Raw genomic sequence first — 18773 nt, forward strand, 5'->3', positions numbered from 1 at the left:
TTCCACTGCGATATTTAGTAGACAGAATCCAACCCAGCCATGGCCATGAGGCCTAAAGCTAATTACAAGAATTCCCCTTTGCATCAATTTGACTTTGACAAAGCAGGTTTCATAAATACATGGACCAACGTCTCTGCACGGTGCCTTCTACGGCAGTGCTTGAGCCACCCCACCGGCGCTCACCATGTCGTCCCCAAATGCAGGCCACCGCAGCTGACCATGTTCTCCCTTAATGCAGGCCACAGTCATCCCCATCTGCTCCCCCATGCAGCCCAGCACCGCTCACCATGTCCTCCACCATGCAGCGGCTCTGAGCGGTGTGCGTGGGCCAACGGTGCTCAGCTAGGGATGACATGTCCGTACCGCCGGGTCTCTCGGCAGCCTTCTATGACTGTGCTTCAGGAGGGCAAGCAACAGTTGCAGTGCATAGATGTGCCGAACGCTGGCTGTGCCACGGGATCGGCAAATTCACATCTGGGGAGCCTGGGAGAGTGACGGCAGCAGCGAGGACCTTCATTCAGGGCCGGCAGCTGGGGCTAGAGGCCAAACATGTGGATGAAAGTGGCCTGGCAGGACCTGCAGGGGAGCCATCTCTACAGCCTATTAGGTACAGGTGTCATCACCCAGCTGTCACTCTTGACTCCACCAGGACTTCCTGGTGGCGTCAAGATACATTAATACCATCTGGCCTCTGCATGTTTGAGGGATATGTGGTTTACATGCCTGCTTTCTTGTATCAATGTATCGGTAAGTATGGCCACTTTCTGTAATCCTCCCATTAAGTTTATTAATTTAGTTGCCCTTCTTTGAACCCCCTCAAGCATTGCAACGTCTTTCCTGAGCACCAGTGTCCAGAACTGTACACAGTATTCCATGTGGGGCCTGACAACTCCCTTATATAGTGGAAGAATAATGTTCTCATCCCTTGCCCCTATGTCTCTTTTAATGCACCCTAAAACTTGATTTGTCTTTGCAGCAGCTGATTGGCATTGGTTGCTCAAATTGAGTCTATAGTCAACTAGTAGCCCCAGGTCTTTTTCCATATCACTTTTCAGTAGCAGTACCCCATTTAATGTATATTGGTGACATCCGTCTCTCCTGCCCATGTGCATAACCTTACATTTATCAATATTGAACTTCATTTGCCATTTTTCTACCCTAGCCCCCAGCTTATCTAAGTCCTTTTGTAGCCGCATATTGTCCTCCGTTGTATTAATTATTGTGTAGAATTTTGTATCATCTGCAAATATTGATATTTCACTGTGCAGCCCCTCTATCAGGTCATTGATAAATATATTGAACGGAATGGGGCCCAGTACTGAGCCCGTGGCACCCCGCTAGCGACAGTGGCCCAGAGTATGAACCATTTATTACTACCATCTCCTTTCTATCTCTGAGCCAGTTCTTTACCCAGATACACACGTTTTCACCAAGTCCGATCTGTTTCATTTTATATATCAGCCTATTATGCGGCACGGTGTCAAATGCTTTAAAGAAATCCAGATATAAGAGATCAATAGACTCTCCCAGGTCCAGCCTAGAACTTACTTCATTGTAGAAGCTGATCAAGTTGGTTTGACATGATCAACAACTCATGAACCCATGCCTTCTTGTTTTAGTAATTTAAATGCTTTCTTTTTTTCACTTATTGCCCCCCTTACAGTCTTGTTGAGACAAATTGGTTTCCTTTTATTCATTGTTTTTTTTATTTTTGAAAGCTATGAACTGCTCATATGAGGTATTTAGGAAGTTTTTTAAACTTCTCCCATTTGTCACCTGTACTGTTGTTTTTGAGGACTTTGTCCCATTTAATGTTGCCGAGAGTAATTCTGAGCTGATCAAATTTTGCTTTACTAAGGCCGACTACACACAGGCGGATTTGCATTGCAGAATCTGGAGCAGGCATCAGTCTCCAGATTCCGCAGCAAATACTGCCCATAACATGGTATTTAAAAATGCTTTTTCCTACACATGAGCAGAAATCAATTGTGATTTTCCGCTCACGGAGGGAAAATCTCAGCATGTTCTATTTTTGTGCGGATTCCATTGAAGTCAATGGAAGCCATCCGATCCGTGGCCCTTCCGCAATGACATTGCGAAAAGGTCGTAGATTCCGTGTTATTGCTAGGCGATGATGCGTGAAAAGCAGGAGTTCCAAAAAAACATCTGTACTGTGCAAGTCTGACGGCAAGCTATGTGGGACATCTGCAGTACGGATTAAAAATAAAAGAAGGCAGGTACGCGCGGACGCCGCTGCTGCCGGGGTTGGATTCTGAATGCGGAATCTGACCCACCATGTGCAGGCGAGCTAAAGTTTAGTTTTCTTGTTGCTCCCTGAGTCTATGCGTGTAACCTCAAGCTTCATAGGATAATAAATAGTTGTGTGTAAAAAATATAGCAAGTATCACAGAGCTGAAGCTACATGGAATAAAGTTTTGGCCTTTAAAATGGCTTTATAGTTTGTCTCACATGACTGGATTCTTCCTATCAGCTTGTTTTAGCTCCCTAAACTACCACTTTGCCTTAACAGGTTGCCTAACAAATAGAGATGAGTGAGCGTACTGGCTAAGGCAAACTACTCGAGCGAATAGTGCCTTATGCGAGTACCTGTCCGCTCGTCTCTAAAGATTCGGGTGCCAGCGGGGCGGGGAGCGGCGGGGTAGAGCGGGGAGGACCGGGGGGAGATCTCTCTCTCACTCTCTCCCCCCTGCTCATTCCCGCTACTCACTGCTCTCCCCCGCTGCCACCCGAATCTTTAGAGACGAGTGGGCAGGTACTCGCATAAGGCACTACTCGCTCGAGTAGTTTGCCTTAGCGAGTATGCTCGCTCATCTCTACTAACAAAGTTTCCAAGCATATACATGTATGTTTTTTTAGATGCAGCAAGATCAATAAAATCACCCTTTAAATCAGGGCACACTGTATGCTAATTACCAATACAAAGTGCTCTGGGTATTGCCGCTTGCAAGAAGAGTCAGGTGGTCCGGGGTTGAAAAGCTGGTGTACTATGTACGCCTGGGGAGTGAAAGGTAGTGGCTGCATGTCTGTGATTCTGTATAGGCTGTTAGTTATGTATAGTGGCCCAGGGATGTTAACCAAGATTGAGGGGTGGGTGCTTGACTCTTCCTGCAAGTGGCAGTAACTAGATGACTCTTCACCAATGATTAGCATACAGACTACATTATTTTAAAATGTAATTTTATTGATTTTGCTGACCCTGAAAAAACATACAAAAGCAAGTTTGGCCACTTATTAAGCCTTCTATTATTGACTGGCGATGACCTAGTGGAAACTGTTTGAGAATCCTTCTCTTAAGGCCCTTTAAAGAGGAAGGAAACTGAAGCATAATTGTTCAGTGTAAACACTGGCAGCAACTGAATGATGAATGACTATTTGTTCACTTATTGTTCATTGCTCAGTTTATACAGGCAGAAAAATCAAACAATAATCAATCCGTGTAAACAGGCAGTTGTTCATCTATGAATAACTGCCTGTTTACTGTAAATGGAAGTGGGTGTCTAGAAGCGATCTCCGGCCTGCCCCACCTCCATTCTTTGAACGATTATCACTCCTGTGTGTTGGGACAACTGTTGGGTGCTTAAGCGCCTGACAAACATCCCATGTAAAAGAATCCTTAGATTTAAAGGTCCATTGGACAGCACTCTGTCTTCTACTGTATGTATATTTTTGCTTATATTCATTTGTATATTGCATCATACAACCCTATGTGAGACAATCACACTATACAAATACTATTAAGGACAAAGTGTCCTTCTCTGTCTGCTAGTTCAAAAATTGTAATAAATGTTTTGCAGAAACCTCTTGAAATGAGATGGAATTCTTATTTTTCATAATTCTTAATTATAAACCATATTCTACAGTTCTAATATTGCTAACATTTATTATATTGCTGTCAAAATCTGACTGTCAAAATTACATAGGCTGAACTGGTGAACCAAAGTAAAAACAAAGACCATGAATAAATCATTCAGTAGGGGTCATCTATAAAGACTGGCTCATTTAGCCAGGAAAGCAGGAGTACAATATGTTGAATATAGTCATCTACTGAACAGTGGCAGGTCTCAATCTTGTGCTTCTACATGGTGGAGAACATTTGATAAATCAGCCCACTTGCAAACAAAACTAAACTTGTTTCTCCCTGCAAAAGTTGCAAGGGTCTTTCGTACATATGCCGGTCATGCTCAAAACCCTTTATTTCAAGGCAGTTCCACCAGATAACTCGCATAATTGCATTGACACATGACCCAGAATGTTTTTACAGGTTTTCCTTAATCTTTTTCATTTACTATAAATTAGTGGCTTAACATATTTAATTAAAAGTACCTATAAAAATACATATCTTAGTGAAAGAAGTATATTTAATATGTATTATCGTTAAAGGAGTTTTTCGAGTTATTGATTTTATATAGTTTTGGAATCCTTGTGCCCAAAGCTAAATAAAATCAATATACTTGTCGTGGCACTAGAATGCCGCTTCGGCGCCATGGCTTTTGGCAGATGACGTCACCTGGCCAGAAGGCCTGGTGATGTCCCACTTACCTGTCATGTGGGCTTCTAATGTAGAAGCCCCAAGGCAAGTTTTATGGGATGTCACTAATGATGCCCCTGCCAGACTCCTATTGGCTGCAGTGGTCACGTGGGTAAACAACCGACATGACCACTGCAGGCCAAAGGAAACAAAGACTGGAGTAGCGTGCAGTTTTTTTTTTGTTTTTTTTTGCATCCAATGTTTTCCCCCACTGTCACCAATGTCAAAGGTTCTTAGAGAACCCCTTTAATAAGCAACATAAAGTATTAGCAGATATTCATCCAAAATACTTACAACTTATGAATAAAGTAATAAAGACATCCTTTGATGGCATGTAGCACAGTAAATAGTAGAAGATTTTCATTATTAAATATTATTGAACAGTTAACACTAAAATAGAATACATTTATAATTTGTATGTTTAACATTTTATCTACAAAGTTCCAAATAAGATTTCCCTTTTCTGTAACTCAGGCTCCTTGGCTATAAAACTTAGTCATCTGTGTTCTTCACCTCTAACAAGCTTCTATCACGCTGCACTCTCTGCTAAGACATCTCAGCAATACAATCTCTTTCTGGTCTACATTTCCAACCCCTGGAACACAGTGGGAATTTGATGAATTGCAGTTGAATTGAACGTTAATCCCAAGAGAGTTATCATCAGCCTGCTTAGTATTGGTATCCATTACTTGCTTTGTAGCTTAGTGCCTCTGGGGAATATTGCTATTTTTATACTATTTCCCAATACCAGGCTCTGGAAGCTTGATTATATTTTTACTTAACTTCACAGTAAGCAAGATCATCTTTCATCTATGAGAACGTGCTGTAAGTAAAAAGTATGATGGGTAAATTGAAGTATGATTGATAAAATATACCAACATTTAAAGGGATATTCCCATCTGCAATTTTCATGGCGTATCCACAAACTAAAGCCTGATCACCCCCAGATTGGCTCTATGTGATGGCTGGGGAAGGCTGGGAGTTATATGGTAACAGTTGAGCTGGCTGGTATGCGCTGTTTCCGTAACTACTATAGAAGTGAATAGGAGCTGTGGAAATAGCATGGTACAGGAAGCTAAACTGTTTCTGTAGCTCTGGAGTTACATAAACAGCATAACTCGCTGTGCTACACAGTTTCCATAACTCCCATTCTCCTCTATGTACAGTAAGTTATGGAAACAATGCAGTGTAGCCCACTCCACTGTTTCTCTACTCACGGTCACACTAGCCATGGTGTTCAAAGCAGTATTTGCATCTTGGCCATAAAGGAATGAGATTCCTGGAGAACAGGAGAAGTCCCAGAAGATTGGAAAAGGGCAAAGGTAGTCCCTATCTTCAAAAAAGGGAAGAAGGTGGATCCAGAAAACTACAGGCCTGTGAGCCTGACTTCTATACCACGAAAGATTTTGAACAAATTATTAATCAGCATGTATGCAAGAACTTGGATAAAAATGGAGTAATTAACCAGAACCAGTATGGATTTGTAACAAACAAGTCATGCCAGACGAATCTAATTTTCTTCTTTGACATAATTACCGACTGAGTTGATCAGGAAAGTGCGGTGGATATAGTATATCTTGACTTAAGTAAAGCATTTGACAAAGTATCTCATACCATACGTATTGACAAAGTGACCAAATATGGGATTGACAAGACAAGTGTTAGGTGGATTCAGAACTGGCTGAATGATCGTACTCAAAGAGTGGTCATAAATGGCTGCACATCCAAGTGGAAGAATGTATCAAGTGGGGTACCACAAGGCTCTGTCCTAGGTCCAATGTTGTTCAACATTTTTATAAATGATCTGGAGGAGGGAATTGATGGGAAACTGATCAAATTTTCCGAAGACAAAAAGCTAGTATTCAAAAAGATTTAGTAAAGCTTGAACAGTGGGCAGCGACTAACAGAATTGTATTTAACAAGGAGAAATGCAAAGTTCTTCATCTGGGCTGGAAAAATTAAAAAAGCACTTACAGAATGGGAGAAATTGGGCTAAGCAGCAGCACATGTGAAAAAGACTTGGGTATACTAATAGATCATAGACTGAACATGAGTCAACAAGGTGATGCAGCAGCCAAAAAGAACACAATTCTGGGATGTATTAAGAGAAGCATAGAGTCTAGATCATGTGAGGTCTATCCCCCTCTACTCTTCCTTAGTCAGACCTCATCTGGAATACTGTATCTAGTTCTGGGCACTCCACTTTAAAAAAGACATAGGCAAACTGGAGCAAGTTCAGAGAAGAGTAACCAAGATGGTGAGTGGTCTGCAAATGATATCCTATGAGGAACAGTTAAATAATCTGGGAATGTTTAGTTTGCAAAAAAGAAGGCTGAGAGGAGACTTAATAGATGTCTACAAATATCTGAAGGGCTGTCACAGTGCAGAAGGATCAGCCCTATTCTCATTTGCACAAGGAAAGACTAGAAGCAATGGGATGAAACTGAAAGGGAGGCGATGCAAATTAAATATTAGAAAAAACTTTCTGACAGTGAGGGTGATCAATGAGTGGAACAGGTTACCACGGGAGGGGGTGAGTTCTCCTTCAACGGAAGTGTTCGAACAAAGGCTGGACAAATGAGAATAGGGATGATTTAGTGAATCCTGCACTGAGCAGGGGATTGTACCCAATGACCCTGGAGGTCCCTTCCAACCCTACCATTCTATGATTCTATAAGATGGGAGCATCCCTTTAAGGGTATGTTCACATTGAATTTCAGCAGGGAATCTGCAGTAAAAGCTGCATCAGATTTGCCTGTTTTCCATCTTCCATAGTTTTTAATGAAAATCTGTACTATAGTTCCTCAACTATCAAAAAAGTGAAGCTCCTAAGACCTCTGTTTTGCATTAGAAGCCAAGCAGTGGTGTCTACGATAGGGAAAAGTAGAACAGTGCCAGTCAAACACAAGCATGTCCCTCTACATAGGTCTTACGAGTAATCAAAGCAGTAATGTAATCCAAAGCAAGCCTAGTGCTTGCTTAGGAACAGCGTTCTCCTGATAGGTGGCACCCTGTCTATCAGACAGGTTTGGCATTTTCTGTGGATACACTTTGAATGCCTGTGGTCAGAATACCCCTGTTAGAAGTCTTCAAACAAAACATTTAGTCATTTTTTACAGCCTTTTCTAGGGGGAGGGGAGTGGATGTGGGGATGGCTAAAACTCAACTGTAAAATGTTAGTAAAAAGTCTATAGTTAAGTATGAAAATGAGTTTTGCTTATTGGAGTTTTGCGGTATTTTAGGGGTCAGAGCATTTTTATCAAAGCGCTGCACCCTGCAGCTATGGTATTTTTTCAAGCATTTTTCTCCAACTTCAAAAACAGCAGGAAAAGCACATGTTATAAAAACCTGTAAAATGCTTTAAACACTAGGCTTTTTTCCAGAGTCTATTTATTACAGTAGCACTTCTCAACAGCAATCAGAAAATGGATTTCAGACCTGTATCTTCGTGTGCTTGTAAGCCTGCATGGTGCACTACATGTATCATGCGGCCTGACAACCGGTATTGACTTTTTTTGTGCAGAAATAAACACTAAGCAACCACCCCCCTCATAAAGAGGGTTTGTGAGTGGCTTCTCATCAGTGTCCTCACATGTGGTACTCGCTCCTCCACATAGCAGTCTGGCTGTCTAGATGTTTGAGGGATATGTGGTTTATAAGCCTGCCGTCTTGTATAAGTAAGTATGTGGTTGTTTTATGTGTTTTGTTTTTTTTGCCTGTTTGATAATTCCATTTATGTGGTTTTCCCTTACAAATTAGGTTTATTTGCCAAATTTATAAACTTTCAGCTCTTTGCAAAAAAAACAAACAAACAAGAACAATTTAAATACCTCAACAGAACTAATATAACGAGTGATTTTTCCAAATTCAGCACAAAATGACATTTTTAATGACTACTGCAGTCTCAGAATTATTCAACTCCCTTACAGAATCCCTAATAAGATCACACATTTGCAAATCAGCTGTTGTCTCAAGCATAACTGATGCAACTTATCAAGGGCTTCATTAGTTGCATTAGGTGGGCTTGAGATAAAAAATACATCAAGTATCTGAACTGGCTACGGGTTTTGCTGACTGTGACATTAGATTGTATGCTAGAAATATGGGCCCTTTTACACGGGATGACTGTAATGCACAGAAGCACCCGACAGTCGTCCGAGCAATAATCACTTCTGTGCTTTTACACAAGAGCAATCATTGCTCAAGGAATGGAGGTGGAGCGGGCCGGAAATCATTCTGACCGCCCGCCTCTATTCACAGTACACAGGCAATTGATCATAGATGAAAGACTGCCTGCTTACACAGGCCGATTGGCGTTTGATTTTTATGTCTGCACAATCTGAACAACAAATGATGATAAGTGAACAAATTATCGTCCGTTGTTCAATCGCGCAGGCATTTACACTGAACAATTATCATTCAGATTCCCACGAAGTCAAGAGAGTGGTCCAAAAAGTTAAGAGGTCATTGCCTTGCGCAAACAAGAAAAAGCACACAAAATGATAGCAAATGCATTGAATGTTCCTATGGATAGAGTTGGAAGCATAATACGCAAGTCAAAAGGAACACTGGCTGTTCAACATGGATGTGGCAGAAAAAGGAAGCCATCATCAACTGCCACCAGATTCCTAAGGAGGCAGGTGGTCAAAAGCCCTACAATGCCTGCAAAAGACCCGCAGCAAGATTTGGTGGCAGCAGGCACTGAGGTTTTTGTTTGAATATTAAGGCGCAAACTAAATGCTGAAGGTCTTTATGCCCAAACTCCAAGACGTACACCTCTAGTGAACCAAAAGCACAAAAAAGCTGGCTCCAATATGCTCATAACCATACTAATAAGCCTTAGAAGTTTTGAGATTCTGTTCTGTGGGGCAATGAAACAAAGTAAAACTTCTCAGGCCAATGGATCAGCGGTATGTGTAGAGAAAGAAGAATGAAGCATATGCTGTAAAGAATACTCTTGTCTACAGTGAAGCATGCTGATGGCTCAGTAATGCTTTGGGGACAACTTGCTTCCTCTGGCACTGTGAACCTGGAGCGTGTAGAGGGTAAGGTGGATTCCACCAAGTATCAGGAGATCCTAAGAGAAAATATCATGCATTTTGTGAGAAAACAGAAGTTTGGGTGTCATTTGGACGTTCCAACAGCACAAATAATCATAAGCACACGTCAAAATCCACCAAAACTAGGTTTCAGAAGTCCTGGAAGATTCTGGGGTGGCATCACAATCACCTGCCTTAAAACCCATAGAAAATCTTTGGTTTGAAGAAGGCAGTTGCAGCATGAAAACCCAAGAATATTAATGAACTCGAGGTGCTTGCCCACGAGGAACATACTGAGATTCCTCGGGATTGCTGTCAGAAGCTTGTGTCTGGCTATACATTACATTTGCAGAAAGACATAACAGAAAAAGGTGCTCTACTAAGTACTAAAGACCCTTGTCATAAATGGGTCGAATAATTCAGAGACTGCAGTAGTCAATAAAAGTGGCATTTTGTGTTGAATTTTCAGTTGTGTTGAGTCATTTATATTGTTCTTATTTGATTGTTTTTTTTTTTGCAAACAGCTGAACGTTTGTATACCTGGCAAGTAAACCTAATCTACAACAGGGTGAATAGTTTTGATTGCAACTGTATACCTGTGTGGTTAATAATGTCAATAATAAAGAAAAAAATGTCAAACATAAAAGCAGAGTCAATCTGTACCTCTTGATACAAATCACTGAGATCTCCATGATGTGCTTGTTTGGAGCAACCGGGGTATTCTCTCACACAGCAGGAATCAGGGGGCCAATCCATCTCTGTCATCTCCAGCCAGTCTGTTAGGTATACCACTCCGCAGCACCTGAACTTTTTAAAAACAAAAGCATGCCATCATTAATCTCGCACGTAATTCTTCCACGGACCATAAGAGATGAACTGCCAGCAATCACGAATCTCTAAAAGGCACAAGCTTGCCATGTATTGACAAACCCATTATGTATAATGGTAGCATTTTATTCTTAAGTAATGCATACACATATACAGTAATAAATTAGACACATCTTGCCTCTAACTCAGCGACCAGATCCTGGCAGAACTTTCATCACACCTTATTTGCTTTATTATTTAAATAAAAATTGAGGCATGATTAATGACACGTAGCACATCATCCTTTACACTGGGCTGATAGCTATTGAAGTTATTGTTGACCAAGTGTGAAAATGGAAAGATTATACCTCTGGGCTGGAAGAATAATGAATTATACAATGATTCATAGTACAATTAAAGATCTTTCTCATTGTTCAGGCTTGTTCTTACAATTCAGTTATCTAGCATTAGAAATATACAAATTCAGACAGAATTTAATGCATACAAATTAAAGTCCACCTATCAGTATAATTGTAAAGTGCGCTTATTTTTAAAAACAAAAATCACAATATAGGCAAATGTAAATGGGTAAAAGATGTAGTGCACCAAGAAGTCCTGTGCCTAACCTGTGCTTTTGGCTCCTTTAGGGCTCATGTCCACGGGCAAAATAAGAATTAAAATCCGCAGCGGATTTTAACACTTCTCCTGCCCGCGGATCCGCACCCCATAGGGATGCATTGACCACCCACGGGTAGATAAATACCCGCGGATCGTCAATAAAAGGGATTTTAAAAAAAATGGAGCATGAAAAAATCTGGACCATGCTCCATTTTCATGCGGGTCTCCCGTGGGGACGGCTCCCGCGGGCTTCTATTGAAGCCTATGGAAGCCGTCCGGATCCGCGGGAGACAAAAATCAGATTTTACTCACACGCTCCATTTCTTCTCTTCGCCGCGGCGCCATCTTCTCTCAGTCGCGGCCGGATCTTTTTTCTTCGGGACGGCGCATGCGCGGGGTACGTCACCGACGTCATCCTGTGCATCCGCCGAGCCGAAGAAAGAAGATCCGGCCGCGACGCAGAGATGACGCCGCGGCGAAGAGAAGAAACGGAGCGGGTGGGAGGTGAGTTTATTCTTATTTATTCTTATTTTCAGCCCTCATGTCCGCGGGGCAGGAGGGACCCGCTGCAGATTCTACATGTAGAATCCGTAGCGGGCCTGATTTTCCCCGTGGACATGAGGCCTTACTCCCCTGTGAAGATGTAAAGATTTCCTCTTTACTAGGGTGGAGAATACCTGGTTTGATGTATGAACTGTGCTGTGTGCTCTGAACCAATGAGAATCCCCACCCCCACCACCACCATCACTGCTTCATTTCCCCTCTCACAACATACAATGTAACAGACACAAAGAATTTTCAACTGCATTCCCCTTTTCCCCTCCTCTCTCTTAAATGTCAGCATTCTGGTAGAAGCAAAGACCACCAGCACTGAAACAATGATCCTTCACCATCAACTTCACTGGACAGGCCACGTTGTGCGAATGTCCGATCACCGTCTCCCAAAGCAATTACTATACTATCAACTCAAGAACGGTAAATGGAATGTTGCTGGACAGTAAAAGAGATTTAAAGATGAGCTTAAAGCTAACCTTTAAAACTGTGGCATAGACATCGAGAACTGGGAAGCCCTGGCCATCAAGCGCTCAATTTGAGGGTCAGCCATTACCAATTGTGCTGTGAATTTCGAAGAGGCATGAATGGAGGGTGAAAGGGAGAAATGTATCGAGAGGAAAGCACGTCAAGCCAACCCTTGTCCCCACCGCGAAAGAACCTGCTGATCAAAAATAGGTTGCTATAATCACCTATGGACCCACCGCAAAAAGACCTCATACTTGGAAGGCAATCATGCTTGGCCACGAGTGATAGTCTATATGATATGATAGAATGGGTTTTTGCACTCTGATTATGATTGCAGGCAAGGAAAGTACAAACTGCCACTAATAGGATATAGTATAAAGTTTAATATACTAAAATATACAACTCATATGATTTATGCAAAAAATAACCAAACCATGGATATTAAGATGGAGTCTGGTCCTCTTTGTGGCTATAATAGCCTTCACACTAGTATATATAAAATTGGATGTATTTATTAGACTCTCCACTTTGTTGCTGTTTCATCTGATTTGCTCTTTTGAAGTGGACTTGAACTTTTGGAGTAGTGTAAGTGGGGAGGGGCGGTAAGCTGACCATACAACTTTTTATATTTATGTCCTTATGGACCTCACATTTGCACACTGGTGAAATCAGCCTGGAACACAAAAGTCTATAATGCCTTTGTAAGCTATAGCATTAACTTAAATTTCTGTTGGAAATAAAGGGCCAGGTGATGCAGCAGCACAAAACACAATTCTGGGATGCATGAAGAGAAGCATATAGTCTAGGTCACGTGAGGTAATTATTCCCCTCTACTCGCTCCTAGTCAGACCTCATCTGGAATACTGTGTTCAGTTCTGGGCACCCCACTTTAAAAAAGACATCTATCGAAAAATGGTATTTAACAAGGAGAAATGCAAAGTCCTACATCCGGGCAAGATAAATTAAATAAAACACATACAGAATGGGAGGAACTGGGCTAAGCAGCAGCACATGTTAAAAAGACTTGGGTATATTAATAGATCATAGACTGAACATGAGTCAACAGTGTGATGCAGCAGCCAAAAAAGCAAACACAATTCTGGGCACCTCACTTTAAAAAAGACATGGACAAACTGAAGAAAATTCAGAGAAGAGCTGCCAAGGTGGTCAGTGGTCAGCAAACTATATCTTATAAGGAGCAGTAAAAAGATCTGTGAATACTTAGCTTGGAAAAAAGAAAACTGAGAGGGGACTAAATGGGTTTCTGTCATTAAAAAAAAAATTCTATACTTGCCTATTCCTCACCAGACAGCCTTCTTAGCAGATCTTCTCCTGGCTCATGTTACCTCCAGCCAGCCGAATCTTCTTCTTTCTGTGACGAAGCGTACATTGCCGGCATTCTGTTTCCTGCAGGTCAATGTATGCTATGTTACTACTGATGTAGCGTTCACTGCCTAGCAGGTAATGCCGAATCCTTGACACTTGCTTTAGCATGCCTGTGCATGTGCAATGTCTCGCCACTAGTGTTTCATATACTGTATGAAACACTAGTGGTGACATATCATCGAACTAAAGCAGCATGCAGAATGATTTGGCATTCCTTGCTAGGCTGTAAATGCTACATCACTCGTAGTGTTCACGGCCCTGCATAAGTGAACTGCAGCTAATGGACGCTCCAAAACAGGAATAAGAGGATCTGGCAAGCTGGATACACATCTCTCTGGGATGATTTAGTGATCCTGCACTGAGCAGGGGTTTGGACCCGATGACCCAGGAGGTCCCTTCCAACGTTACCATTCTATGATTCTAAAACATGAATTATTGCTCCAGAGTCAAGTGGCAACATGCATCACCACACTTTAGCCAACACTTTGGCATTGTGCATGGTGATCCGAGGCTTGCGTGCATTTAAAGGGGTTTTCCAGTGAAATACTATTGATGACCTAGCTCTGTAAAGCGGACACATGACCTCATTACGAGTCTGCTTTATCTAATACAACTGCTGCTATTTGCTGAGCTGGCCAGGTGACTAGATTGAGTTGTCACTGTATGGAGCTTTACTATATACGATATATTGGGGGCAATGTATGGGCTGAGACACTGTTGCAGCAAGTCAGAAGTAATAAACATGGCAACATTTCTAATTAAGATAAATCACAAATTTATTTTATTTCTATCAAAATGGCCACTTTTTGGCTTATTAAAAAGAATACCCTGCCGACCTTTAAGCACTATAGTCTAATATTGAACAGCATGTATTCATAGCATTATGTTGTGCATTACATGCAGATGTCATCTGATGTTGTTAAAGACTTTGTCTCTTGCTCTTGGATTTAACCTTGAAAAGCAATACAAATATTTACATCCGTCAATAGCGTTCGGTGATTGTCCCGCTGAGAGTTATGCTAATTACCTATCCTAAGCTTGTTACCAGATAAAATTCATGCGCCTCTTATCTTACTATTAACACAATATAATAAAGGGTGCAGGTAAGATATATTGTATAGGGTACTGTATGTACCAGTACTGAGATGAACAGAAGATAAGTTGTATGATTTTTAGCAGGCTGTACATAAATCTAAATGAAATGAATAAATAAACTGACTTTACATAATAATGAATCTAGATTTATTGTTGAGTTCCTTTCTTTTTGGAAGCTATTCCCACTGACAATCCGTCCTGATACTTGACTTCTAAATCACACAATGACTGCAATACTACACTGCAAATAGTATTTGTGGCAAAAGCCCCCCCCCCCCCCCCCCCCAATGTTAGAAAAACTAACACCATGGGCAGCTGCTAAGCCAGTCAGCAAATGAATAGTGCCAATGTGTCAATGTGGCACATTTAATCATTATGCGTAGCTGATATTTATTTGCATGCAAGCCCGAATAAATCTTCTTCAAAGTCACAGTTATAGAGCATGTCTTCATTTGTCAATGTCCCGAATCTGATGTTTAATTTACTATAATTACAGGAAATGCCTCCAAACTTTAAAACCTTTGAAAGTGAGTAGATTAATCTGCTGCTTGCACTCAGCTCTCACTTGGTTCATGCTATAATTGAAAATCTGTATCTCATTGTTTTATGACTCAAATTCATCTCCCAACATACATCAGGGAAGAGGCTGGTGGAAGAATTGGATCTCTGCATAGCATTTATTAAGCATGCCTTGTATATAAAACATTCACTCCAGCCTGGTGACTAATATACGATGACCAAATCAGTCATTTAGCCTGCACTGTGTAGCTAGGAAAAATGCAAATCACATTCTATATATAGATATTCATAAAAAAACAAACTAAATACATCATTTCTTTAATTATGCTTCCCATAAAACAAAAGATTATTTCCTTTTCTTGTATTCTGATAATTTAAACTGAAATTGCATTAGCATAAAAAAGCAATATCAAAAAAGTTGAAATGAATTTAGTGAGAGGGGAAATACAATACAATTAAACAATATGTGATATTTTGGCTTTTTCAAATAACTTACACACATTACAGTCCATGAATGTATAATGATTACAATGTAACAACAACTAATTTGCATTGTGTATAATATTGCTATTTCGTGCTGCATCTTCCGATCCTTTGATTAGCGGAGATTATTAGACTTCTAATGTACTTGTTTTCTTTTATTATACAATTGTCCTCTTTTTCTGGAGTTGTCATAGCAGCCACAGTCACAAAGGAAAACTGCTGTTCATGTGGTAGTCATCACAAGAAGCTACGTTGTGTCTATTAAGACCCTACTGCTCCTTAGTTGGGATGTCCAAAGATCACAGATGTAATACAGCAAAGGACACTGCTGATCCCTACATAAGACATACCGAAAAATGCTCATTTTGATTTTAGCAGGCACTGAAAGTCAGGGCCTATAGCTGCCCCATTGCTTGTGTGCCTGCAATTCTAAGGTGCTCCTTAAAGGAATTAAATAAAAATAAATATTGTTATTTGTATAGCCGCAACGTATTCTGCAGTATTTTTAGGTAATTTATTTATTACCCCCCCCACAGAGTTGGGTACTCAATTTACCGACCTTGGAAGGATGAAAGGCTGAGTTAACCTTGGGCAGGCTACCTGAACCAAGCAGAGAGCGAACTTGCAACCTTCAGGTCATGAGTGAGAGCTTAGAACTGCATTTCTGCTGCCTTAACAGTCTGTGCCACATGAGGCTTTACATTAACAAACCATTGTTTATTTGTTCCAAAAACAGTGTTAAACTTGTCCGTGGACTGTGTGTAGAATCGCAGCTCATCTATGTTGAAGTTTCTTAAAAAAAATATATGTTTTTGTAATTTTATAAACTTCTTTAACTTCAGATATCAACTGGAATATCAGATTGTGAAGGGTAAATGAATCTTTTTATCATGTCTTGGTTTTGTTTTTTTTAATTAACATGACAATTAGGACAACTCTCTTTCCTAGTTTGTATGTATTTATAGGAAATTGGTGAAATAGAATTGCGTATACACAGGCAGCATAATTTCAGATTAAGCGTTCATGCCCATGGAGCAATCGACAATACATGTATGGTGCCTCTAAGGTGTTCTGCACTACATTAACCCATTACGTTCAAGGCTATTTTAGGCCTTGATGACTAAGCGTTTTGTTTTTTTTTTGTTTTGGTTTTTTTTTTATATTATCATTGTTGCATTAGGAGAGCCATAACATTATTTTTCTTTTGATAAGTCTGTATAATAAGTTTTTTGGGGGGACAATTTGTAGTTTTTATTGGCACCATTTTAGGGTTTAGGGCCTATAATTTATTGGTTAACTTTTATTTTTTGTAGGTGTATTGAAAAAAACTAATCTCATCAGTTTTGTGAATTTTTCATCCTGTTTTCTGTACTTTATAAATATCATCTTAATTACTGTCAGAGGTTTGCATTGACATTTTTTATTATTTTTTTTCACAAAACCAACAAGTTTTAAAACAATAGGGACACCAAGAAATGTATCACATAGGATTTGACTTAGAGGATGCAAATAATGTCCAAAGGAACAAAATAAACAATAAACTTGAGGCGCAGGTAAGGCCCATTTAGACACAACGATTATCGTTCAAAAGTAGATATGAGCGAGTATACTCGCTAAAGGCAATTGCTCGAGCGAGCATTGCCTTTAGCGAGTACCTGCCCACTCGAGACTGAAGGTTCGGGTGCCGGCGCAGGGGAGCGGTGAGTAGCGGCTGTCAGCAGGAAGGAGCGGGGGGAGAGAGGGAGAGAGCGACCTCCCCTCCGTTCCTCCCCGCTCTCCCCTGCAGCTCCCTGCCCGCCGCCGGCACCCGAACCTTCAGTCTCTAGCGGGCAGGTACTCGCTAAAAGCAATGCTTGCTCGAGCAATTGCCTTTAGCGAGTATACTCGCTCATCTCTATTCAAAAGCCATCTTTTGAGCGATAATCATTGCGTCTAAATGTGCCCATGTTTCAGTTTTCTGCTGAATGGCGGTTCCCAGTTAAGCTTAAAGACCATCCTTTAGCAGAACAGCTGATAAGACGGACTGCACGCTGTGCTCTGTCCGGGGGACTACTGAGAACAGCTGATTGCATTGTCTCAGCTGTTTTCAGCTGTCAGCCCTGCTGCAGAACAAAAGGAATTAATTCAGAGAATAGTGAGTGGTACTCCTGGCGGCTCACATGCTGCTAATTGGTACTAATAGGCATTAGTATCAATTATCAGATTATGCAACATGATCGCTCAAAAGCCATTTTTTGAGCGATCATCTATGTGTCTAAATGGGCCTGTAGAGTGGAGGAGATCATAAGATGCAAATCTTATCAAGTTTAAGATAATCCTCAAGAGCAAAAACAAGAAAGTTTAAACACCATTGCCATATCACTATCTCTAGTAATCCTCATTTTTTTCAAGAACAGAAATAAAGACGAGCATTGGGATGCTTGTCTTTGTTTTTCCTACTCCAAACAATACAATATACTTCAGAACAATACAAATTAACATAGTAAACTACACTTCCCCTGCCCTGATTAATAATATGAGTCTCCTTGGACCAGACTAAAAGATCCACTTGGTCAAGTCAAGCAGATCTTTGCAGTGTGCGCCACCCCCTTTATCCTCCCAGGCTATCCGTTTAATCTAGTGAAATTGGTGGATCTTGCAGAATTTTTTTTTTTAAAACCACTTGGTCAAAAAGCAACAGCCCTTGATGGCTTGTCCAATTCGTCTGGGTAGAATAGCTATGAGGCTTTTCCAGTTGTCAAAATTTTTTAACTTGCATGTCCACCCAGCCCATCCTCATAAGGTATGACACATTTTCTAAAAACAAACCGCATGGAGATGTGTCTGGGCGTATTCATGGGTGGAGTATGGTCTTAACGCCAGGAGCAAATATTGTATTTAGTAGTTTCCAACTTCCCGCTGTGCATGGAGCAGTGGACACATCCACATAACCAACCCACAGAGGGTTGTAAAGAACACTATTTATTACTATCATTTATAGTACCAGTGTTTCTGGTGGTACAATGTGCCACTTATAATAAAGTGAATGACATCATCCCATGTAATCACTGAAGGACCTGTGATGACGGTTAGAGTTAGTCAAATATTGAAGGACCTGTAATGATTTCAAGGTCATGTGATCAGGGCGGAGCTCAGAGCTCTAGTGATTCAGCTGTGGTGAAATCGTGGCTCAGATGAAGGACCTGTGATTATGTCACCATCATGTGATCAGGGGCGGAGCATGTAACTTACTCAGTCACTCACAGACAAGTGGTTGT

General features: G+C 40.9%; 1 protein-coding gene across 2 annotated transcripts in view; it reads right to left on the bottom strand.

Annotated features, from left to right (window-relative positions):
- The window catches only part of TSPAN12 (tetraspanin 12), a 136459-nt gene that overhangs the window by 14600 nt on the left and 103086 nt on the right, over nucleotides 1-18773 (bottom strand). For both annotated transcript variants that reach the window (XM_066591828.1, XM_066591829.1), the window contains exon 7: nucleotides 10252-10395. In XM_066591828.1, coding sequence (XP_066447925.1) covers nucleotides 10252-10395 — 144 coding nt within the window. The remainder of the gene's footprint in view (nucleotides 1-10251; nucleotides 10396-18773) is intronic.

The sequence above is a fragment of the Eleutherodactylus coqui genome, chromosome 2, assembly GCF_035609145.1.
Source record: "Eleutherodactylus coqui strain aEleCoq1 chromosome 2, aEleCoq1.hap1, whole genome shotgun sequence".
NCBI classification, from domain to species: Eukaryota; Metazoa; Chordata; class Amphibia; order Anura; family Eleutherodactylidae; genus Eleutherodactylus; species Eleutherodactylus coqui.